Source organism: Dromiciops gliroides, chromosome 4 (genome assembly GCF_019393635.1).
Source record: "Dromiciops gliroides isolate mDroGli1 chromosome 4, mDroGli1.pri, whole genome shotgun sequence".
In the NCBI taxonomy this organism is placed as follows: domain Eukaryota; kingdom Metazoa; phylum Chordata; class Mammalia; order Microbiotheria; family Microbiotheriidae; genus Dromiciops; species Dromiciops gliroides.
The window spans coordinates 222,131,085-222,156,966 of NC_057864.1; the positions used below are offsets into that span (position 1 = coordinate 222,131,085).

Below are 25,882 nucleotides of genomic sequence, written 5' to 3' on the forward strand. Positions count from 1 at the left end.
ATTTTTTTTTGGGGGGGGGGTAAGGCAATGAGGGTTAAGTGACTTTCCCAGGGCCACACAGCTAGTAAGTGTCAAGTATCTGAGGCCCGATTTGAACTCAGGTCCTCCTGAATCCAGGGCTGGTGTTTTATCCACTGTGCCACCTAGGTGCCCCCTTATTTTGTTACTATTAACATTATTATATTCTTAGCAAGTAATTCAACTAGCTCCAACAAAATCAGTCTGGAAAAGAAGGAGAAGAGAAGAAGGTAAGAGTAAGGGGAAGACAAGACGCACCAACTACCATGATGTTGAATTCAAAGCCCTGCTTCATGGCTTTCCGCCTCATCTGCTCCAGGATGGCATCAATTCCCACATAGCCAAAGTCAAGAGTGGCCTTCTCATTCCTCTGGGGGATGGCTTGCTTTAACCCAGGATCTCTGGAGTTATCTGCCATGATGCTGGTATGGCTGGGAATTGCCTCCGAGGCTGTGAGGAGAAAAGAAGAGATATTAGGAATGAAACTCAGATGCTCATTGATTAGGAAATGGACAAATTATAATATAAGAATATAATTAAAGCACTATAAGAAATCATGAATACACAGAATTCAGAGATGACTATGAACTTTTAAATATGTAAAAGGAATACAATATTATAAGTGGGGAAAGAGCAAACAAAAGAATGAAGCATTGTGTAATTATAATGACCAAGTGTGGCCTCAAAGAAGAGACCAGAAAATGTATCTCATTCTCTTTGCAGAGGTGGGGGACTATGGTTGTGAAATACTGAACATTCTATCAGACTCATTTGATGTGTCAATTAGTTTTGCTTTTTCCCTTCACTTTCTTTTTCATTCTTTGTTACAAAAAGATGACTTGGGTAGAGAAGGGAGAGAGGGACACATTCTCTCTCTCTCTGCAGGGCAATGAGGGTTAAGTAACTTGCCCAGGGTCACATAGCTAGTACGTGTCAAGTGTCTGAGGCTGGATTTGAACTCAGGTCCTCCTGAATCCAGGGCCGGCGCTTTATCCACTGTGCCACCTAGCTGCCCCTGAGAGGGACACCTTCTCAAATGAAGTCATTGTATCCATTTGGAGCTTATTGTAATAAGGTATAAGACATTGGTCTACATGTAATTTCTGTTCAACTTTACAGTTTTCCCAGTAGTTTATTCTAATAGTATGTGCCCTTGTGTTTACAGAACACATTATTTCTGGGCCTGTCTTACCTAGTCTTACCAACCAACTTTTCTATTTTTTAAACCCATACCAAATAATTTTGATTATTACTGCTTTACAGTTTGGTTTGAGATCTGGTCAGCTACGCCCCATTTATTACCACAAGTTTCCATGATTTTCCTTGAGATATTTGATCTTTTGTTTCTACAGTTGAATTTTGTTATTATTTAATCTAGTCCTAAAAAATATGATAGTCAGCATGGCACAGTGAATAAAGAGTTGGTTTGAAAGCCAAGAAGACGGGGGTTTGAGCCCTGTCTCTGACATACACGGGCTTACTCTTCTAGACAAATCACCCAACATCTCAGTGGACCACTACTCAGTGACAACTCTCTGAGAATCTAAGTGGCAGCAAATGTGGATGTGTATATACAAATTTACACACATATTAATAATTTGGGCTTGTTCTTCATCCCTCACCCTTTTTAGGTGTTGGTCCACACTGGTGGAAGAAATTTAGTCATTAGGAAATTCCTATCTCCTTTAAAGTAAGTCCTTGGTAATTTGATTGGTTTCTTACTGTTTCTCACACTGAACAACCCACTAAAAACCAGCAGCTCTGCTTGCTATGTTCTGTCACTAAGAGTTATCATTCTTAGATTGCTTTGCTCTTACATCTGCCAGAAGCTGTACATTTATCCTCAGCGAGATCTAAAGGAAAATTATCTTTGTATGCTAGTAGCAATAACCTTTCTTCCTTTTGGAAGAATAGCTGCTTATCAATAAAGAAATCACACAATGAGTATCATTCTAGTTTTATAAAGGCAAATATAGGACCAGAGAAACAGTCAATCTTGTTAGGAAAAAAACTTATTAGCAGTAACTAGTAATTTAGGTACCCAAGGCAAACAGCACAAAAACCAGCCCCATCAAAAGCAACTTTACAATTCATGATGTGAAAATAATCAAAGAAATAATTAAACAAAAAAAGTAATTAAAATAAACTTAGTTAAGCAGGGCAGGGAAGTAGTGACTATAGTGGCTAACAAATTAACACAAACAATGCTGTGATCTGGTAGCTTCATATTCTGTTTTTGTTTTGTTTGTGGGGCAACGGGGGTTAAGTGACTTGCCCAGGGTCACACAGCTAGTAAGTGTCAAGTGTCTGAGGCTGGATTTGAACTCAGGTACTCCTGAATCCAGGGCCGGTGCTTTATCCACTGCGCCACCTAGCTGCCCCCGTAGCTTCATATTTTAATAATTATTCTTTGCTAAGCTTACATGGTAGGGCAATTCATTTCAGTGTCTGGTCTGTGGTTTCCGTGACCCTTCTTATTATACATATACATATAAGGATAGGTTTGCTTCTTAGAATTTAATAACTACAAATGCCATAGCTCCTCTGGGAAATGTAAATGAATCAATATTGCTTGATACAGGACATATAAACATGCATATAAAAATTTATACACATATATTAATTATTAAATCCTTATGTTTGTTAAGATCTTGATATGTTAGAAGTATATTCCCTCAGTCCTATAGAATGAGTTAGCATTCTCATGTAGAAGGCTGAGAAGAAAAGGCACATTTCCCTCCATAGGGCATCTGATCCTTAATCTGAGAGAACAACCCAAAGTCATCTTCCCTGGGAAGATTCATGCCCGTATCAATTGGCTAGCATCTTGCTTCCTGCTAACTTTTGCTTTCACCCTTCAAAACAGCTGAGAAAATCTCACTTTTTTTCACAATCATGACATCATAGATGTGGCGCAGTGGATAAAGCACCGGCCCTGGATTCAGGAGTACCTGAGTTCAAATCCAGCCTCAGACACTTGACACTAACTGTGTGACCCTGGGCAAGTCATTTAACCTCCACTGCCCCGCGCCAAAAAAAAAAAAAAAAGAAAGAAAGAAAGAAAGAAAAAAAAAAGAAAGAAAAAATAAAAAAAGAGAGAGAGACCCTTCACGCATCACCCTTGTTAGCTCACTTTGAGTAGAGGGAAACAGCTGGAGCTCATGCTCTCATTCCCCTCAAGAAGCTACTACATTCAAAGATCTGAAAGGGTAGATCTCAAAGTGAAAGAAAAAGGTAATACCTGACTGTCCAATTACCATCCCAGAACCATAGAAAAGGAGGTGATATCTCTAACACGTCAGAGATTGGAATTTTCTGTACAAAAAGGGAAAGCTGGGAATCCATCATCTGGGCAATCACATATATGCACATGTGTGCACACGTACACGCGCACACACACACACACACACACAACTGGATGAAGATTTAGGGGACCACACTATCTCAATTCCCATTTCCAAGACTCCCAAAGGTTTTGTGGATGTACAGAATATCCTTTAATAAATCCTCTTCTTTATTCTGCATATGGAAATCTTTTCCTTTTCCACTCTCTAGTGTAGAATGGGTTATCACATAATCACTCATTTGCTAGCAAAAGAAGGTACAAAATCGGTAGGAGAAATGGATCAAGTCTTCTCATTTTTAAACCCCTTAAAAGTCCTAATTCCAGTTGCTGTGGTGAATGGCACTCATTTGGCATATTTTCAGGAACTATCTTCCCTCCTCTAGCTTGCAAAATACTGTTCTCTCTGGGCGTCACTATGTCTACAAGAGAAGTGAAAACTTACCATGTGTGAAATTTGAAATCTAATTATAAGGCATAATTCCCACGTTACTACATCTGGTGAGACTCCCTGGGTAGGTACTAAGAGAATCACATAATCTCAGTCCATGGAAGAAAAAGTCTCTTCATTCTGTAGGAAAATCCTGATGTCCACTAACCACACAAAACGTAGTTAGACTCTACCTGCTAATTCCAGCCACAAGGTCCTACACAAACAAGAAAGCCAAAAGCCAGCAGAAATACGCAGAAGGTAAAGCAGCATTCATTGGAAAATAATGACACCTAGGAAGCCACAAGATCCAGAACTGGGTAAAGAATCTGGTTTATCTCATGTTTAAAGACAGGTTAAGACAGCTCTTGCTGTCGTTAGGACATGCCAAAGGAAAAATGGTAGAAGGAAGATAGACAGTCAAAGTCATTTATTTATACTAAGCACTAGGGATACAAACACAAGCAAGTAAGATAACCCCTATCCTTGAGGGAACTTGTATTTTAATGGTAGAAAACAACTCATAAAAGGGAGCTAGAATAGAGGGAGCAGACAAGAAATTCACAGACTCAAGTGAGATAAAGCACGGCTGGGAAGAGCAGCACTTCAGGGCAGAGTTTTTTCCATGGTAAGAAGACAAGGAAGAGGAGAAGTCCAGGGGGTCAAGTGAGGAGGTGGATCTACTTTCCAGTGGGCACATTCCCCACTAATGAGGAAAAAATGCAAAGGTGAGACAAGAAAACCAGACACTGGATTAGAACAGACTGCTGACTATTATACTCAGAGTTGCAAACTAGTACACAGCTGCAAATATAATTTCTTGCATGGGCTCCAGTCTCAGATTAACTGCCTATTAGACATTTAGAACTGGATACTTCAAAATTCATATATCCAAAACAGAACTCATTATCCTCCCCCCATCCCCCACCAGAACACTCCTCTTCCAAACTTCCCTTCTTCAATAAAGGATACCACCATCCTTCCATTCATGCTGATTTGAAAGATCTGTACAATCCCTGACCCCTCATTTACACTCACCCCATATATCTAACCTTCTGTCAAGTCCTATTGATTCCAGCCCCTTATCTTTCCCATAGTATCACCTTCACCCTACTCATAGGCCCTCATTAAGTACCACTGATAAAAATGAATCCAAGAATCACAAAATCAAGGCATTTGAGAACTGGAAGAGACTTTAATTTCCATTTGGTCCAACCCATGCCCAGAAGGAAACTCCACTATAACAAATCCTTTTAAGTGGCCATCTGGCTTCTTTTGGAAGATCTTCAAGAAGTGGGAATTTCTTGAGGCAGCCCATTTTTTTTTTTTATTTTTGGACAGCTCTGTTAGGAAGTTTCATGACAGCTAGATCGAATTTTCTTCTTTTTAAGTGTTAACCATTGTTCTGCCCTCTAGGGCCAAAAAGAATTCAGTCTTATTTGCCCTTTCACAGGATAGGGTTATTTTTATTTGCCCTTTCACAGGATAGGGTCCTTTTTCTGCTGGCTAAAATCCTAGCTTCCTTCAAATGATCCTCAAATGACATAGTCTCAAGGTTCGTCATCAGTCTAGGTGCTCTTCATCTTTTGAATACATTTCTTAAACTCTGGCACCTAAACTGGAAGACAATCCAAAAGATGAAGTATGACGAGGCCACTACATCAGAGTGGAACCATTTCCTCTTTATTCTTGCAAGTCAAGTCAAGGTAAGTGCTCCAATGCAACTCAGGATCAAATTCGATTCTTTTGACTGCTATATAACATATGTACACAGGTTTTTCAGAAAAACTTGTACTTGCAAAGGTGGTTTTTTTGGTACTCATATTAATTTAGCCCTACTGAATTTCACTTATTTGACTCATTCTTTTTTTCTAGCTTGTCAAGATCCCTGGCAGTAGAATGAATGAACACAATCTCTTTTTCTTGTTATTCAGCATTATTACTGTAATTAAAAATTAATTACAAGTCCCTTAACCCTGTTTGCCTCAGTTTCCTCATCTGTAAAATAAGCTGGAGAAGTAAATGGCAAAGTACTCTAGTATCTCTGCCAAGAAAACTCCAGATGGGGTCAGTCAGACATGACTGAAATGACAAACAACAACAACAACAGAATTCTGGCAACGAGGGAATCTTCCATTTGTGGAGAGCAAGGGGGGGGGGTCCTTTTCCTGATCCTAATAAGTATGACTCCCTCCCAAACTACCTTGTATTGAATTACTTTGTATTTAATGTTTTCAGATCTATTCTGCGTATACTTATGTGTACTTCTTGTATCTCTCATTATGATGTAAACTCCATTCAAGAATGTGCATTCATGCTATTCCTTTGCCAGGGAATAGATGATTCCACTTCTCAGATCATAAGGCCATGGGACATGGGGACAACCTAAAGCCTAGACCAAAGCTCTTTTCAGGCTGGAAATCAAAAACTGGAAATCAAAGGAATGGCTTTCGATTGGGGAATGGCTAAACAAGCTGTGATATATTATTGTAATAGAATATTATTGTGTTATGAGAAATGACAAGCAGTATGGTTTCAGAAAGGCCTGGAAAGACTTGTATGAACTGATGTATAGTGAAGTGAGCAGAACCAAGAGAATATTGTGCACAGAGAGAGCAATATTATTCGATGAAGAACCATGAATGACAACTATTTTCAGCAATACAATGATCTGAGACAATCCAAAAGGCCTAATGATGAAGCATACTATCCACCTCCAAAGAAAGAACTGGAATTGAGAGTGAAGCATGCTATTTTTCACTTTCTTTCTTTTTTTCCTTTCATTCAAGTTTTCTTATACAAAATGACTAATATGGTAATATTTTACATAATTGCACATGTATAACCTATATCTGATTGCTTATTCCCTCAGGGAGGGGGGAGGGGAGGATGGGAAGGAGGGAAGGATAGAATTTGGAACTCAAAACTTTAAATAAAAATGTTTATTTAAAAAAAAAAACTCTTCAGCATTTTTCCTTATATACCTTGAGAGGAGGTATGGGATTATTTCTAAGAGTGCTTTAAGACCAGTAAATTTGAGATACTTGATTTAATTTAACAAACAATAACATTAATTTAATTTAGTTTAATAATTTTAAAGAAAAATAGCCAACTATCTAGTACCACCTTCAAGGAGCTCCTGATATAAATGGAGGGTGAGAGCATGCAATAGGAGTAATATGTTATATTTTGAAAAATAAAATTCTATTCAAATGAGAAAAAAAGGAGTAATATGTTTTATGTAGTTTGGGCTGGTTTCTATTTAAGGTTTCAAGGAAGCCTTGAACCACTAATGAGGCATCCTTGTTGCTTGAGGTGTAAAGCACATACTCTAGTGAGTTGGTTCACAGGGGGGTAAGCAGGATTCTCACTGCTGATGGGCGTCTTTCTGACCCAATGTTGTCTAGACAAAGGTAGATGTGGAGGTGAAGCAGCATACATTTGATTCAGTAATTGTACCCTTTTTGTTCCCTCATGTAAATAAACTTAATTTTACTGCATTTTATGAACCACGAGTCTTTCTTTGATTCTAATACCAAGCCTTAATCACTGCACTGGTTTCAGCTAGACCTCACCCAGAACAGAAGGGAAGAAAACTCCATATACAAATAGTTTGATAATATGATAAAAGGTAGACTATAATAAGTACAAAAGGTAAAGTCCAAAGTCCTGTTAGAAATATGAGGAGGGAGACATCACAGTCAGCTAAGGGGATGGTGTGAGAAATGGGTAGTTGTCTCCTCTCAGTGTGGATATAACAGTCAGTCATACTCCCCCTGACCTGTTTGTAGGACAAAGGTCTCAGATCCCCTCCTCCCCCTCAAGTTAGCAAGGCCACATGGTTCAAGGGGCCCTGGTCTCAATAAGGTCTGGTCTAGAGTTGTGTCCATATAAGGAAGTATAAGGTCCACTCCTGAGTTATGCCCATACAAGGAAGAGGGGTGGGAATACTGCGTTCCGATTAGCTAGTTTTTGCTTGTAGATTGTAACCCCACCAGTGATGAAAAAGGGGAAGGTCCATTCGCGTTAGGGACTAGGGTATAAAACAGGGCCCCTTTTCTGGGCACCCACTAGCTGCACACTAGGGTGCCTCCTTCTCATGAGAATGAAATAAAGCCTTTGTCAACTCGCTGCTGAGTTCCTGAGAATTATTGAGAAGAGGATGGATTTTTCCCTCACAGATGGGAAAGGGGAAAAACAGGGAGGACTTCATGGAAGAGGTATTTAAAAAGCTGTCTTTTGGAAAGAGAAGCATTTCAACAAGCAGGGATAGGGAGGGAGTATATTCCAAGCACAGGGGAAAACTGCTTTCCCAAATATGAGGCAGAAGGAAACTGCAGGACATCCAGGAACAGTAAGTAGCCCAATGTGGCTGGAACAGAGAGTTCGAGAAAGAGAACCTTGGAGGATAAGTGAAATGTGACATGGTTTTCTAGAAATGATCCCACACCACTGTGGTCTGAAGATCAGAAGCTGGAGGTTGGGCTGATAAAAAGAACATCCTTAAAACAAACAAAAAACCACGACATTCTCTCAACCCTTATTCTGCTCCCTTTCCACAAAACAGGAGAGACATGGGAGTAGGCAGAAAGGTGCCAACATCAGGACCTCATTTGCCAACCTCACCAAGGACACAGCAACATCACAAAACCTGGGTAATAAACTTAGCCTTAAACCACAGTCTTACACTTGTTTCCCATACTTTGCCTCAAGTTGTCATATTCTCTCTCTCTCTCTCATCTGTGCAGAGAACTCAGAAAAACATTCTGATCAAAGACTTCAGTCCTACTGTCCTGTTAGTCTCCTCCAAACTCAGCTAAGGATTCAAGGTAGAGAGTTTTCTGGGCGACCCTGCTTTTACCCCACAAGCTGCTCTCCACACCTGGATCATATTCCTTCTCTTCATCTCCCCTCTCTCAGAACCATCAGATGACTGCTTTGGAGAAGCTGGAAGAAACCTCTGGGGACATTTACTTCAATCCCATCATATCACTTCAAGGCTAGGCTGAGGAGTTACTTTCTCTCTGAAGATTTCCCTGAATCCCCCTAATTGCTGGTGCTTTCTCCTTCATTACTCTATTAAATCACTGTGTGCAGATTATAATCTGCCCTAGTACAATGTAAACTCTTGGGTGGGGGGGGAGATTTTGTTTTCTGTACTTCCAGAATTTCACGTAGCATTTTGCACATTAAAAAAATCAAATGGAGCTGTGGTGTCATTGTAAAGAATTCTCAGTGTGCAACCTCCCTCCACCAATGCATATTGACAACTTCCCTGTAATTTAGTCTCTGAAATTTACCTGGTTAATTGCACGTGAGAGGCAGGGTTTGATCCTAGTCCTCTCTCCATGATATCATGCTGCCAGGTACAAAGCAGCACTTAAACATTTGCTGTATTGAATTTTCTGGGTCTCCCTTTCCTTTTCCAACTATACCCATATGCTAATTCCCTTCACAGCCCTCCTGGCAGATGAGCTTTCTTCGCTCTACCCCTACTGTTGATTCAGGGCCTCACTCACTGTTCCCTTTTAAAAAGTTTAAAGAGAAGAGACCACACAGGATGTTCTGTCACTTTCTTTTCCTGTGTCTCTTCCCAACCCCCTCCTTGGCGTGCACCCCTGCACCTTAGGGTCTTGGTGGAAAGCACAAGGGGTGGGTGGTTTTGAGAGGGTGAGGTATGTATTCCACAGTCTCAGTGACCTTTTCCTTTTCCCAGCTTTCTGTTCCCTGCACAATGTAGATCACACATGTTTTAGTCTAGAGATGAGCTGAATGCTTGTCTACCACCTGGGCTCCAGGCTGTTCCGGATGTGGTGGGTTGTTTATCATCACTTAATCAGTTCTCTGGTATGAAGAACAGCTTCCTCAAGAAACTTTGGCACCCCTGGTATTAACCATTGAGCAGTTCTCAGATACAACTTGGGGATTAAGGCATTTTCTCAACCTGACAACCATTTTAGAAGTTTTTAAGATAAAGTGGGAGTTTTTTGCTTCCTAAGTTAACTGGAAAGACTGAGGTCTAGAATGACTGGTGAAAACCCAGATCTAAGGCCAGGCTCCAGGATCTTGCTCATCTTCATTATACTTCTTTCCCCTGGGAGCTCCCCGATTTACCTAAAACAGTGATAGGGGATAGAGATCAGACCAGAGATTTCAAGGATGGGGAAACTCTTGCCTGAGGAAATTCCCTCTGATAATGCAGGTCAGTACTTTCTCTGCAATTTATAGTTTTAAGGAGTTGCTGGAAGAATGAGAGTCTAAGTGACTTGCCCCAAGTCATCCAGCCAGTGTTTATCACAGGTGGGACTTGAACCCAGGCCTTTGTGGATACTAGGCCAGTTCTTTATCCACTTTGCCAAGGTTGTCTTGTTGGCAGAAGTAGGGAGAGGGGTTGAGAATAAAAGTGGGATAACTTCCAACCAAGAAAAAAATGTGATTATGCGCAGGCACAAATTTATCATTCCCGCCCCCCCCCCCCAAGGGATGATTTCCGGACTAGCAGCAAGGTCCAAAAGAGTAAGTTCATTGAGAGTAGGAGTAGTTTCTTTGTTTTTATATCCTAAGTGCTAAGTGAATTTAATAGGTGCTTAATTAACAAAGGAATCCTGCTTTATCAGTTCACTAAATTTTGTGACCACAGGCAAAACAACCTCTCCTAGGCGTTTCCCAAACCAAAGCTTCTTAAACTTTTCCCACTTGAGATACCTTTTCCCTGGAGAAATTTTACTTGACCGTGGATATATAGGTATTTGAAATAGGTATACAAAGTAAATATTTACAAGGACCAAAAGAAATAACGTATGTAGAGAACTGTGCAAGTGTTTAAAGAACATATTATTCATTCAGCCCAGCACCCACCCTTTGAAAAAAGAAACAGAAGGGCACCCAGGCTATTCATTGTCTCTATGCCTCCCCAGCCTATGGGAACCACAAAATGTGTTGGAGGAGGGGAGATGACACATTCATTTTGGGTTCTCTGACCTGGCTCTGGAAGGCTTCAGGGCTTATGCTTTTGTTCCATTCCCCTTTCCTCACATCTTGCCCCCCCCAATATTATTCCTTGGATTTCTAGCATCTTTAAATAAACAAAGAAAGAAAACTACATCTGACTTAAGATCATGTGGCTTTTGGGGGTCTGCTTCCTGAGCCTTTTTCTAGGGGCAGTGGTTCAGACCCAACCCACGTGACTGAAAATTGTTTCCATCTGTCAGTGGGTTTGGGAGAGAATTTCTTCAGTATTGAAGCTTGGCCTCTTAGCTCAGGGCTTCAGTTCCCCTCAAATCTCCCTTGATTATGCTTCCCTGTCACCTTTGTCCAGGCCATGTCAAGGGAAAGGCTCAGGCCTCTGAAATCTCCCTTGCTTTCCTTAAGAAAGGCTGAAGCCTAGGGTATTCTAAGGGCCCTTCGGGAAATGAAGTTGAGGATAGGAGGAATAAAGAACCACGGTCCCAGCTCCAGCTGGTCCCTTTGACCACCACTTCAGAAATTAAAATCAAACCAAATATCCTGCTGAGAACAGTTTTTGTTTTAGAATAATTATTTTAAAACTCACATGAGAAACCTCATTCCTTCCACATTCATTTAGGAAGTTTGGGTTCTTTTGCAAATGAAAACCGATTCTTATCAAACATCTTAATCACTTAAAAAAATTTCCCCCAAAATATGCCTCTCCTACCGGCCAGTACCAAAAAGGGAATAAATTAAGAAGCCTCAGCTACTAAACAAAACAGATTCCCCTCTGCCTATTAATCCAGGTCCTAGGTGCAAGTTGAATTTTGTAATCCTTTCTTAGGACCTCCAGCCAGAGATGGAAAGAAAGGAAGAAGCTCTACTCAAGCAGTCCTTAGAGAGTCACTGTCTGTGGTTTGGCTACTTGGCTCAGCAGAATCCAAAAAGACACAGAGAGTCCGTAAGAATTATCTTGGGGGGGGGGGCGCAGGCGGGCATGTGCAGCTAGGTGGCACAGTGGATAAAACACTGGCCCTGGATTCAGGAGGACCTGAGTTCAAATCTGGCTTCGGACACTTGACATTTACTATCTGTGTGACCCTGGGCAAGTCACTTAACCCTCCTTGCCCCACAAAAAAAAGGAAAAAGAAAAGAGAATTATCTCCTAGAACACAGGGGCCTCCAAAGTCCGTAAACCCCTTCATATGATGAGATGAGGAAAAAAAGGGCAGAGATGGGACCAGAAAGAATCCAGGCCTCCTAACTACCACCTTCCCATTTTTACTTGATCTAACTTGTGTTATATTTTCTTTTGCATCTGAAGCTAGGTGGTACAGTAGATGGAGCACTGGGCCCAGAACTCAATCTTCCTAAGTTCAAATCCAAACTCGGACACTTACTAGCTGTGTGTCCCTGGGCAAGTCATTTAACCCTGTCTGCCTCAGTTTCCTCATCTGTAAAATGAGCTGAAGAAGCAAACCACTCCAGTATCTCTGCCAAGAAAACCCTCAATGGGATCACAAAGACAACAACAGTCTTAAAAGACACAACCTCTTCAGCTTCAGTTTCCTCATCTTTAAAATGAGGGGATTAGACTCTCCTAGTTCCCTTCTAGCATTAACACCCCTAGATCTATGAAATTGATAGTAGAGATCTCTGCCTTCTCTGAAGAGGTGTCAGATTTGGTTGATGATAGCTATTTTCTTCTGAACTGCTTCCCCTGGCCCCTTCTTTCTTTTTATATTTTGTCACAAAGAAATGGGTAGGGGACATATATATTCAGAAACAATGGTGACTTAAAAACAAAAGATACCATTTTTCTTTTGAAGTTTATGTGAAGAAATAGTGGTTCTAATAAAGCCCATTTGCCTATTCTCAGTTGAGGATCTACTTGGGATGTGCAAAATGTTCTGTGAGGTCAATAGAGCCCTCTCTCTCTCTGGCTTTCTCCATCCCATAAAATTCAGCCTTATAACAGGAGGGCCGGAAAAATGATCCACAGTTATAGGTGTCTCACTTTATGAAAACACTTAGAAGTGGCACAGTGCATCTAATGCTGGGTCTAAAATCATGAAGAACTGAGTTCAAATCCAGCTTCAGCTACTTATTAGCTGTGAAAACCATGGCAAGTCATTTAGTCTCTGTGTGCCTCAGTTTCCCCAAATGTAAAAGGGGAATAATATAATAACACCTACCTCCCAGGGCTGTTGTGAGGATAAAATGAGATATTTGTAAAGTGTACCTGGCACTCAGAAGGCACTTAATAAATTCCCCCTTTGTACTTAGGCTGAATAATTAGCAATTTCATATGATAATTGCTTATTTGTATCACACACAATTCCAAATAAATGAGGGTACCACAGTATAGTGGAAAGACTGACTGGTTTTAAATAGGAGAACTTGGATCTGAATCTTGAGCCTGCAGCTATCTGGTTGGGTGACCCATTCTATTTAGTGTCCTTATCTGTAAAATTAGCACTGACGATTGCTAAGGTTCCATCTGGTTCTAAATTCCATAAGCATTGGTCTGAAGAGGGTCTTGTGATCTTTCTTGAACAATGAGGCTGCTATTCACACCATTTGTACCGACTCCTCCGCCCCCAACATGGGGACACTGGGATACAGTCACTTAATGAAGCATCTCATACTGATAACCGCATCCACCCCTCATTCCCCCCACCCCCATCACATATAGTGTTTGGGATAAAAAAAGGCCCAGCCCACAGGGAACCTCCAGCCTAATGAGAGAAAAAGAAGGAAACAGACAGGAAACATTTAGAAGTTCTAGGCTGGAGCAAAAGAAAGTTAGGAGGATTTCCTGATGCCTTCCTTGGGATGGGGCTCCTATAAAACTTCACTAGTCAGAGAAGACATAACTACCCCTCAGTCCCAATAGATAGACACACAGAGACATAGGACACAGACATGCATACAAACACACACACACACACACACACACACACACACACAAATTCAGATGTGTATACACATTCAGAAACATGCAGACTTACAAATGGATACACACAGAGACACAAATAGACACAGACACATGAAGACACAGATTATATATATGTGTGTGTATATACACACACAGATATATACACAAATGCACAATGGACACACATACAGACAGCTACACAAAGAGACACAGTTACATATACAGATATACACAGAGACATACAATGAATACACACACAGACACACACAGAGACACATATACCCTTGTGATGTTACTGCTCGCAGATTGCTATCTTTTGAAGGCTTGGGAAGAATTCAGTTAATAATGTGGATCCTACCTCTCTTTGCTTCCAGGATGAGTACATACATAACTCCCTATCATTCATTCTATGCTACAGTCAAACAGACTAGTTCCCTATACTCTGTGTGTGATGCTCTATCTCCTGCTTCCATAGCCTTTGAAGAGGATTGTTCCCAGACCTGGAATGCTTTTCCCCATCACTTCTGATTGTTTGGAATCACTAGCACCCTACAGGACTCAACTCCTATGTCACACTTCCTACCAGGTCTTACCTTATTCTTCCAATTTGTTAATGGTTTCCCAAAACCATTTGAAATCACTTTATATTTACTTCTCTGTGTATGTGTTATATCCCCCAATAGAATATAAATTCCTTGAGAGCAAAGACCATTTTACTTTTGTCTCTGTATTCCTAACACCTCATACAGCAGAATTCTTGAATTTCTCTTACAATCTTCTAGTGAGCAATACTACCAACAGACCCCTATGGGGCCCAAGGACATTTGGGGAATTTTGCACAAAGTGACAGATTTTTTCCCCTCCCCAGGCCTGCCTGTGCAATTCTTTCCAAGCAGGATTCAATTAGAACACATTCTACGCCTTGTGGGATCACAGTCTCATGGGAAGCAAAATGCACATCTGGCTCTATAACATCTCAAGAAGGGGGGCCAGCTGTTGGAGGAGCTGACTTGGCAGACTTTGAGGGGAGCAAGCTCACACTTAGCCACAGTTCCTGGCTTCAAGAGAGGAAGTTTTTTTAGACAAAGATTTCTGAGTTTTGCCTTTGAAATCAACATAAAGGACTACTGCCCAGCCCCAACTAGATCATAAACTTCAAATGTGAAGTTACCACACAAATCATTTAGTCCAACCCACTCCTTTTATATAAGAAGAAACAGACTCCAAAAGGGAAAAAGACTTGACCAAGTCAAACACACAGCAAGTAACAGGCCAAGACTTGAACCCAAGACCTCTGACACAAAATCCAGGGTTCTTTTCCCTATGCCCCTTTCCTTTCTATCTCTCTCTCTTTGATTTCCCAAACTTTAAAAAATAAACCTGATCTCACTACTCTTTATTCATTTGGCAAGCAAGGAAAGCTGTCCTATAAAGAAGGAGACTAAACCACAAATTTCCCAGAGCTGATCCCTCTCCAAGAGAGGGAGAGCAGCAACTGTCAGGAGCTGCCCAGAGTGGTAAAATTCAGAGGGTTCTGACTGTTCTTGGAGTCCTTCAGCAATAGAGAAATAGCTAAGTTTAGCACCTAGTAGGCAATAATAACTCATTTAAAACAGGAATGTATTAGATAGCCAAGTTTCTCCCTTTAGTGGCTGCATCTCAGGTTAAGCGTCTGTTCCATCCAGCTTGGCCATACCCCTCCTTCCCAACTAAATTGAGAAGCCAAGAGACCTTCTGAATATTAAAACAATTATGCTATAATAATATCAATACAAAGTGTATTCATTTCAATGTGAGGTTTTCACATTTGACTTGATGGGATTGTAGTACTATATCATTGAACTCATTTTATATCAAAGCAACTTTGCTTGAAGCAAACAATGAAATAAAACATGTCCCTTAATTACAATGCTATGGAATTAATTTTCCCCCAGGGAAAAATCAGCACTACATTATTTTTATGGGTAATAATAATTTGGAATGACCAAAAGAGGTTTTAAAAAAACGGGTTGGTCTCAATTTCCCATTCTGATATCATGCCTATATTTAATATATATGTATATATATACATTTTAACTTATATATATTCACATAATGTGGAAATGTTAGTATGCATTTAATAAAACATTCACTTGTACACATAAAAATAAATAAATTGTGGGCCTTGGGGCAGCTAGGTGGTACAGTGGATAGAGCACTGGCCCTGGAGTCAGGAGTACCTGAGTTCAAATCCGGCCTCAGACGTTTGACACTTACTAGCTGTGTGATCCTGGGCAAGTCACTTAACCCCAATTGCCTCACTAAAAAGAAAAAAACCCAAAACAAAAACAAAAACAAAAATAAATTGTGGGCCTGTTTTGTTTACATCCCTTGCTTGGAAGCAGAAATTGCTCATCGTGGCTCGGCAGTTTGGGTCCTACATGTCATTCAGTATGGGAATAGGACCTTGTTGTTCAGTTGTCTCTAACTTAATAATGTCATAACAGCAATCATACTCTTAGTCAATGCCTTCAGTTGCTGTCTTTATTACTTCTCCCCCCATTGAACTACCTTTAGTAACCCGAGAACTAGAACTCTCACTGGAAACTATTGTCAGCAAAATTCAAATCCATCATGTACTCCATCTTCATGTGACGCTGTACAAAGAACACACTTTTTGTCTTCAGATAACTAAGAACTGAAGAGAGGATCCATGTGGGGTTAAGAGTGTACTAACAGGGGGCGGCTAGGTGGCGCAGTGGATAAAGCACCGGCCCTGGATTCAGGAGTACCCGAGTTCAAATCCGGCCTCAGACACTTGACACTAGCTGTGTGACCCTGGGCAAGTCACTTAACCCCCATTGCCCCGCCAAAAAAAAAAAAAAAAAAGAGTGTACTAACAGCTTAGTAATATGAAATTGAGTTGGATGACCTTGAAAAAGTCACTAATTTTTTTTGAGCTTCATCTACTACAAAGCTAAAGAAGGAAGTTGAGCACACTAAGGAGACAAAATAACATTTTGGCCTGGTCCTGTGAATGTAGCTAATCTCATGGAAAGCTGACATGGCTTGGGAAGACACGGGGAAATGTATTAGGTGATCAATGCCTGTTGTTCTAAGTAAGGCTGTGTAAATCAATTAATTAATCTACAAGCATTTATTAAGTACTTACTACGTGCTAGGTAGTCTGCTAAACTCTGGGGGTACAAAGAAAAAAGTAAAACACGCCCTATCCTTGAGGGACTTACAATTTAACAAGGAGATAAATATCCAATATTTTCTTTTTTTTTAATTTTAATTTTTCTTTTTTTTGCAGGGCAATGAGGGTTAAGTGACTTACCCAGGGTCACACTGCTAATTAAGTGTCAAGTGTCTGAGGCAAAATTTGAACTTAGGTACTCCTGAATCCAGGGCTGGTGCTTTATCCACTACGCCACCTAGCTGCCCATCAGTATTTTCAAAAGAAATAAAAGGTAATTTGGGGAGGGAGAACATGAGCCCCTGGAGAAATCAGGAAAGCTTCAATGTAGAAGGGGGCATTTGAACTGGGTCCCGAAAGAACTGGAGACTCCCAGAGGAGGCCATGTGGGAGGACTTCATGATAGACATGGGGGCGAGCCAATACAAAGTCACTGGAGACTAGGAAGGGAGTGTCCCATGTGAAGAACTAGGGAACTGGATGACAGTGAGGGGGTGGTTGTGAGACTGGAAATAAAGGAAAGGGGCCAGGTTGTTAAAAGCTTTAAATACACATGTGAGGATGTGTCCCTATACATTAAGACTCAAGTGAAGAGCAGATGCTGGTGCTGGAGTTATCTAAGTGTTCTAACAAAGTACTTTTAGGCTATACTAGTAGTACCAGGCATTGTGAGATGACCTTTTCCCATTTATAGTTGGCACTTCCACCTGTATCCCCTGATTCACTTACTGGTCATGGTGGAGGAGTCAGAGCACTCCTTGCTCCCACTTGCCCGTTCTAGATTCTCCCTTTACTACAATCATTCAGTAACTTCTTCTTTGAGGCTTATTTTCAAATTTATTGTCCAATCAAGCAGTCATCTATGGACACGCCTGCCCCGCCCCTCCCCATTCTCCCTTCCTCAAATAACTCAGTGCCTTGCTCACACAATGTCTTTCTCTCAAATGGCAGAGAGAAGTTGTTGCCTGAGCTGTCCCGTGTTTCCCTCAAAAGCAACATTAAATCAAGCCTCTAAACAGATTCTGGAACTACAGAACCTAAAACAAGATAGAGAGACACAATGTCTTTCTCTCCACCCCAACTCCTGCCCTAATACTAGGGGACTTCAACATAAATACTGCTAGTCCCTCAAGTACTGCAGTTTCCCTGTTATTCAATCTACTCAATTCCTATGACCTCTTCCATTTCACCTTAGATACACAGAGATGGTCACTACTTTGATCTTGCTTCTCCCCCACCGAAAAACAGGTGTTCCATCCATATTCCCCTCTGCCTTAGGACCCTGTCCTGTTCTCCATCCTCCTCTCCTCCGCACCCCACTTCTAATTGCTTTACCTCTCAGTTCTTTCTAGGACATTACTTTAGCACTAACTACTACACTCTTCTCCCTTCTCTATTTCTACCCTTTAGTGAGTCAGTCCAAATCTCCACTATTCTCTAGACTCTAGTCATTTGCCCCTTTGGTTTTTTGCTGAATATGCCTTGCCAAACCCCAACCTTGGATTATTCCCACTGCAGTCTTCCAACCTAGAGAAAAACACAAAATCAAATTGACTGTTTCCATTACAAATTTATGTCATACAGTCTGAAGTGAGCTTTGACTGCATCAGAGAAATCATTCTATACCTCCCTGATCGATTCACTATCTCACTTATGACTACAAACCTTTTCCACCCTTCTCAATCCTCCCATGGCACCCCTGACCCCATTCTATCAACAGAAGACCTTGACTCATACTTTCCTGAAAAAACAGGCTGTTCAAGGAACATTCCCTCTCCTTGCTCACATCACCACTCTGATGTCTTCCCCCACAATCTTCTCCTTCACCTCAGTCTCACACAAAGAGGCATCCCTTCTCCTTGCCAAGGAAAACCTCTCTACAAACAACTTTGAACCCATTCCAACAGATTGCCCTGCCTATCATCCCAGATTCTTTCCCTAATCTTCAGAACCTCTCCAATTACTGGCTGATTCCCTGGTGCCTACAAATACACCCTTTTTGCCACTGCCACCACCACCCACATCCTTAAAAAAATCTCACTTTATATGACCTAGCTGCCAGCTCTCATCCTATATTCTCTTCCCCTTCCTGGCTACTACTGGTACTTCCACTTCCTCTCCTCTCATGCAATCTTTAAACCCTCTGCAATCTGGCTTCTGACCTCATCAAGGAATTGAAACTGTTCCCTGCAAAGTTACCAAAGATCTCCTAGTTGCCAAATCAAATAGCCTTTTCTTAATCCTCATCCATCATGATATCTTTCCAGTCCCTGCTTGAAGATCTCTGGTGAGGGAAAAATTTTAGATGGCTTTAATATGAAGTTTCTCCATATATCAAACCGAAATTTTCCTATTTGCAATGTTCAGGAGACAAGTGACTGAGGCCAAATGTTTCCTAGACTATCACAGACATTTAAGAAGTAAGCTATTGGCCCCACTGAGTGTGTCTGACACCAATCCCACAAAATCTCAAATCACAAAATGTCATGGCTGCAGGGGCTCTCAGAGGGAATCTTTAAGGTGTACCTTTTTTTTTTTTTTTTAAGTGAGGCAATTGGGGTCAAGTGACTTGCCTAAGGTCACACAGCTAGTAAGTGTTAAGTGTCTGAGGCCGGACCCGAACTCAGGTCCTCCCAACTCCAGGGCCGGTGCTCTATCCACTGCGCCACCTAGCTGCCCCTAAGGTGTACTTTTTAAGGCCAGGTACGATTTATTGAGATGTGTCTATATCTGGTGCTTTGTACATCAGATGTGCTTAGAATTTCTTGAATGAAATCTAGTTCAGCCTCTCCCTGAACATAAATCCCGATGGGTCCTTCACTTGAAGACTTCCACTGATCGGAAACTCACTACCTTATGAGACAGTTCATTCTACTTTTTGACAACTTTAATTGTTTGTTACAAAGTTTTCCCAGACATACTCAGGCATGAATCCCTTTCTCCCGTATGTGCTGTGACAAGAGAAGACAAGCTATATCGCAAAACTAACTTCATTCCCTCAGTGACTTTCTCCTCTTACCTCCTACTCTAATAGTCAGACTGACTCCTCAGCTTCCCCTCAGAAAAAATGCATGTCAGATAAGGGGCCTGAAGCCGATTTAACTCAAACTTCAAATCCTCTGCAGGATTCCTGATAGAACAATCTGAGTTGTTATATAGCCTTAACAGCTCTGGGACCACCAGGAAGCCAGTACTTTGGGCCAAGAGGCACCCTGAGTGGACATTAAACTCTAGAGCAATAATAAAGCTGTTTGTCAAGCCAGACCAAGGGGCCTCCAAGGCCACCTCTGTGACATTCAAATCCCACAAGCTTCTGATGCTAATAATCCAAAGGGTTGCTAGATGTGAAATAATATGAGAGGAAGGGAGGGCAGTTCCCTAGGATTCTACTCCCTTGGACATATTGTCCCTCCAAATCAGAGTCATTGCTGATTCCTTCCTATTGGGAGTTGCACAGAAACACCAATGTCCTCAGTTATTAAAAACAAACAAACAAACCTGTATGATTTACAGAGTACTTTCCCAATAACTACCTTCATGTAAGTAGTAGTATTGCTCTAATTTTCAAATGAGAAAACTGAATATCAGAAACTTTAAGGGACTCAAACACAGCTAGTTGAATTTGACACACAAACCTAGACTTAGCTCTCTAATTTCAAGTCATGGATCACAGAGTCATAAGTCTAGAACTGAAAGAGGCTTCAGAGACCATCTAGTAAAATCCTTTCATTGTACAGATGAGGAAACTGAGGCCCAGAAAGGATGGTGCTTGTTCAAAGTCACACAGGTCCTCGGAGTAGAGCCAGCGCTCTTTCCATTGTACCTTGGAAACACATTAATAATATGGCGGGGGGGGGGGGGGGGGCAGCTAGATGGCGCAGTGGATAGAGCACCGGCCCTGGATTCAGGAGTACCTGAGTTCAGATCTGGCCTCAGACACTTAACATTTACTAGCTGTGTGACCCTGGGCAAGTCACTTAACCCCAATTGCCCCGCACACAAAAAAAATTATAATAATATGGCAGGGTTTTGTTGTTGTTTTTTCCATGTCCAGTACATGGCGCACAAGATTTGGAGTCGAAAGACCTGAGTTCGAATCCCATCTTTACATGGAGTGATGGAAGTGGCAGAGGCAGCATGGAATGGCAGAGAGAGTCAGGAAGACCTGAGTTCAAATCCAGCCTCAGACATTTGACACTAGCTCTGTGACCCTGGCCAAGTCACTTAACCCCAATTGCCTTGACTCAATTGCCTGTCTTAGATGGTTCATCAACAATAGACTTACTAATCAATAAACATTTATTAAGTGCCTACTTTGTGCCAGGCATTGTGCTAAGAACTAGGGGCACAAAAAACAGATCCAATGTAATCCCTGCCCTCCAAGAAAAATGTTGATTGGCTAGAATTGAACCCAGGTCAACTTCTCGGAAGGTAAGTATGCTAACCACTGTGCCACCAATGCTTCCTATGTGATCAAAATATACTAGCTGTGTGAGTCTGAACAAGTTACTTCATCTTTCTTGACCTTGTCTCCTCAGGTATAATAAAATAAGGGAATTGGACTAGATAACCTCTGATGTCTCTTCTGGCTCTAAATCTACAATTCAATGTGGATGCTAGGGGTTGAGAGTAAGATAGAAGGAGAAAGTAGCAAAGACTGATATGGAAAGGGTTAAGTTGCATCATTAAGTAAACCAAGTCCAGGTTCTGGCTCCAGTCATGGAGAAAAAGAGAGAGGAAGAGGGTGCTGGAGTTTGGAGGAGTCCCATTCCCTTCATCACAATCCACTGATAGCAACTTTAGAAGGCTTTCCAGCACTGCTTTGAACCCAAATAGTAAATCCAGCCTTAGCTTGTTTATTCTAAAGCTATGTAGGGTTTCTGACAGATTATACCACATTTCATGACTTAATATTGCTCTAGCCTAGATCAAGGAGCATTAGCATTTTAATCTCCTTAATCTCTGGGAGAATGACAGCCAAAGTCAAACATGGTGCTTTCTTCTAACCAGCTGGCTAGGCTCATCATTAGAGGTGGGTGTGGGTCTGAATTCTGGGCCCCTTCTCAGGGGAAGTCCTAACACCTTAATAGGACATTGGGAGGGGAACATGTCTCCCTTGAGGACACACTAAAAGGGGGCCTCCCTTTGAGAGACAAATGAAAAGGGGCTCCACATCCCCTGGAGACATGAGCTGAAAGGGGCCCACTTTCCCTTCTCTACCACAATGGGAGATGGAGTCTGGAAAACTAAGTATTACTTGAGGCAGAACATCCAACCTATCCATTCAACATAAATTTCTTTCTCTCTCTCTCTCTCTCTCTCTCTCTCTCTCTCTCTCTCTCTCTCTCTCTCTCTCTCTCTCCCCCTCCCTCTCTTTCTCTCTCTCTCCCTCTCTCAGCAAGACAATTGGGGTTAAGTGACCTGCCCAGGGTCACACAGTTAGTGTCAAATATCTGAGTCTGGATTTGAACTCAGGTCCTCATGACTCCAGGAATGGTGCTCTATCCACTGCACCACCTAGCTGCCTCTCTCTCTGCCTCTCTCTCTCTCTCTCTCTCTCTCTCTCTCTCTCTCTCTCTCTCTCTCTCTCTCTCTCTCTCTCTCTCTCATATACTTTATAGATGCCACATCTGATGGTTTTTTTCCTCAGGCCTTATCCTTCTTGACCTATCTGTTACAACCAACACTACTGACCACTCTTGTCTTCCTATTCTTCCACTTCCTCTCTGGGTATTCATGATACTATTCTTTCCTGGTTCTCTTCCTGCCTGCCTGACTCCTTCCTTTCCTGTCTCATTTGCTGGCTCATCATCCAAATAATACCATCATCAAATATGAGGTTCTCCCTTAGGCCCAAGACCTCATCAGCTCCCATGGATTTAACTATCAACTCTATGCAGATGATCTCAAATCTATACATCCAACCTAAGTCTGTCTCCTGAGCTCCAGGTCCACATCGCCAAGTGCCTATTGAACATTTCAAACCGGATATCCTGGAACTATCTGAAACTCCTTTTGTCTGAACTTGAATTCATTATTTTTCTCTCCTAACCCCATTCTTCATTTTTCCTGGGTTCATAATCTCAGTGTTATTCTCAACTCTTCACTCTCTGTCACCTCATATCCAATCTGTTGCCAAATTTTGCGATTTCTACTGTCTTAAATTTGTTCTTAAATGTTCTTAAATTTGACCCCTTCACTCCACTGACATGGCTGCCACCTTGGTTTAGGCCCTCATCACTTCTCTTAGAATATTTCAACAACCACCTAATTGGCCTCCTTGTCTCAAGTCTCTCACCATTCCGATCCATCCTACACATTGCTGACAAAATAATTTTCCTTAAGCATAGATCCGACTATGTGACTCTCCTACTCAATCAACTCCAGTGGCTTTCGATATGCCTCTAAGACAAAACATAAACTCCTTTGTTTAGCTTTAAAAGCTCTTTACAACCTGGTCCCAACCTATCTTCCCAGCCTCATTATACCTTATTCCTCCCCCAGCCTAGCCAAACTGGACTTCTCGGTTACTTATATATGTATTTGTTGTCTCCTACTTAAGAATGAGAACTCCTTGTAAGTAGGGACTGGCTGATTCTTTGTACTTGTATCCCCAGCACATGCCATGAAGTATTTAATAAATGTGGTTGATTATATTTAGGTCAGTGGTTCTCAAGTAATTTCATATTAATCTATTGTTGTTTGGTCATTTCAGTTGTGTTTGCCTTTTCATGACCCCATTTAGGGTTTTCTTGACAAAGATGCTGCAGTGGTTTACCAGTTCTTTCTACAGATCATTTTACAGATGAGAAAATTGAGGCAAACAGGATTAAGTGATTTGCCCAGGGTCACACAGTTAGTACATGTCTGAGGCCATATTTGAACTCAGGAAGATGAGTTATCCTGACTCCAGGCCAAATACTCTATCCCCTGCACCAGCTAGCTGTCCCTTCACAATAATATTAAGACATGATTTTCCCTTTTCACTCTCATTCTCTCAGAAATATACAGTGGAGTTTTTTAGAGGCTACATGACCTGTAAATTTAAAAGCAAACAATAGAGAATGAGTTAACATCTAGTCTGCAGAATTTAATTTTCATCTTAAAATAAATGAAGCTACAGATATGGCTGGACTTGCTGTTTTGTTTGTATTAAGTTATCAGCAACAACTAATCATCAAAGAAGACCTTTTATTTGAGTGCTTGGCAACAAACCCTAGTGGTACTCAAATAAAGTAGCACATAACCCCTAAGAAGAGATCCTATGAAATTCCTTCTATGAAACAAATATGGTCCAGATACCTAAGCCAGAGAGAAACAAAACTATACACCAATATGCCTAATGAAGAGCAAAGCAAAAATTTTAAATAAAACATGAGCAAACAGTATATAGCAACATCAAAAAAGACTCTGTAGTTTATCCAAGAACAACTGTGCTGATTTTTGCACTGAAAGTTCACAGGCAAAGGTGGCTAAAAATCTGATACCTTCACTTGAATCAAGGTTGTGGCACCAAACTGTATTAGCAGTCATTGAATCACAGTTTAAAAAAAAAAAAGGCTGGTTTCACTTAAGGACATCCTTGACTAACCAATAAAAACTATTGATTTTAGCTAAATATTCACCCTTGAGTACACATCTTTTTAATATGCTATATGATCAAATGTGAGGACAGCTAGGTGGCACAGTGGAGAGAATACCAGACCTGGAGTCAGGAAGACTCAACTCCTGAGTTCACACTTATTAGCTGTGTGATCCTGTTTGCCTCAGTTTCCTCATCTGTAAAGTGAGTTGGAAAAGGAAAGGGTAAAGCATTCCAGTATCTTTGCCAAGAAAACCCTAAATGGGATCAGGATGAGTTGGACATGACTTAAGTGGCTGAACAAAAATATGATCAAATATGAAATATGCATAAAGCACTTAGCTTTATGCTGCATATGTTGCATGCCAAAGGAGGATGGTTGTCTCAAGGAAAAGCACGTGTGTGATTCTTTAACTTGAGAGCAAGACCAAGCCACTTTTTTATGGGACACAATTTTTACTTGAAGGAATGATGACTGACAAAGTGTGGTTATTCAGATAGGTACTGTGGCAGACATTTTCTCAAAAATAAACAAAGTGAGCCTGTCACCATGAGGAAAATAGCATAGTATTTGTTGCCATTGATAAAGCTTATGCTGTTAAGCAGAGATTTGGAAAATCTGTATCCACTACTGTGAGCTTGACAGATTCCCAATATTTAAAGACTGCTGGTGATATTGAAGATGTGATTTTGGGGTATTGCACAATGAAATGGGGCAACATTTAGATGAGATGCATAACTTATTGAACCAAAGTTTTCCAAGTGACCGATGCATGATGTTACAAAATCATACATGGGTAAAAGACAGACCAATGGATTTCAATGTAACAGAATACAAAAAGCTTGTTGATGTGGTTTCAAACTCTATATATCAACTAACCTTTAAGAAACTACAACTTGTCAAGTTTTGGGTGTTGTATCAAAGAAGAATATTCACAACTATCTGAAAAGACTATTAAAGTACTCCCATTTCCAACTACATTATCTGTGGAAGGGTGGATTTTCTTCATATACATCAATCAAAACAGTCTATCACAACAGATTGAATGCAGAAGCAGAGAATCTAGATATCTTCTATTAAAATAGGCCTTAAAGACATTTGCAAAAATATGCAAAACAATGCCACTCTGTGAATTTTTTTTGTTTTGGTAAATATAGTTATTTTTCATCTTATGGAGAAAGAATGTTATGGGAATACCTATTCAAAGCAGAACATGGCATCTTTACAAAAATGAGCATGTAAAAAATACCTAATGAAAAATACAGAAAAAAAAATATTAAGCATCTTTTATTGCTCACAATACAATTAAAACTATATTAAACAAAGGGGCAGCTAGGTGGCGCAGTAGATAAAGCACTAGCCTTGGATTCAGGAGGACCTGAATTCAAATCTGGCCTCAGACACTTGACTAGCTATGTGTCCCTGGGCAAGTCATTTAACCCTC

The 25,882-nt window shown here is 40.9% G+C and overlaps 1 protein-coding gene across 5 annotated transcripts in view; it reads right to left on the reverse strand.

Moving 5' to 3' along the window:
* The window catches only part of SEPTIN9 (septin 9), a 347,050-nt gene that overhangs the window by 24,123 nt on the left and 297,045 nt on the right, over positions 1-25,882 (reverse strand). For all 5 annotated transcript variants that reach the window (XM_044003880.1, XM_044003882.1, XM_044003881.1 and 2 more), the window contains one exon: positions 277-468. In XM_044003880.1, the coding sequence (XP_043859815.1) occupies positions 277-468 (192 nt within the window). The remainder of the gene's footprint in view (positions 1-276; positions 469-25,882) is intronic.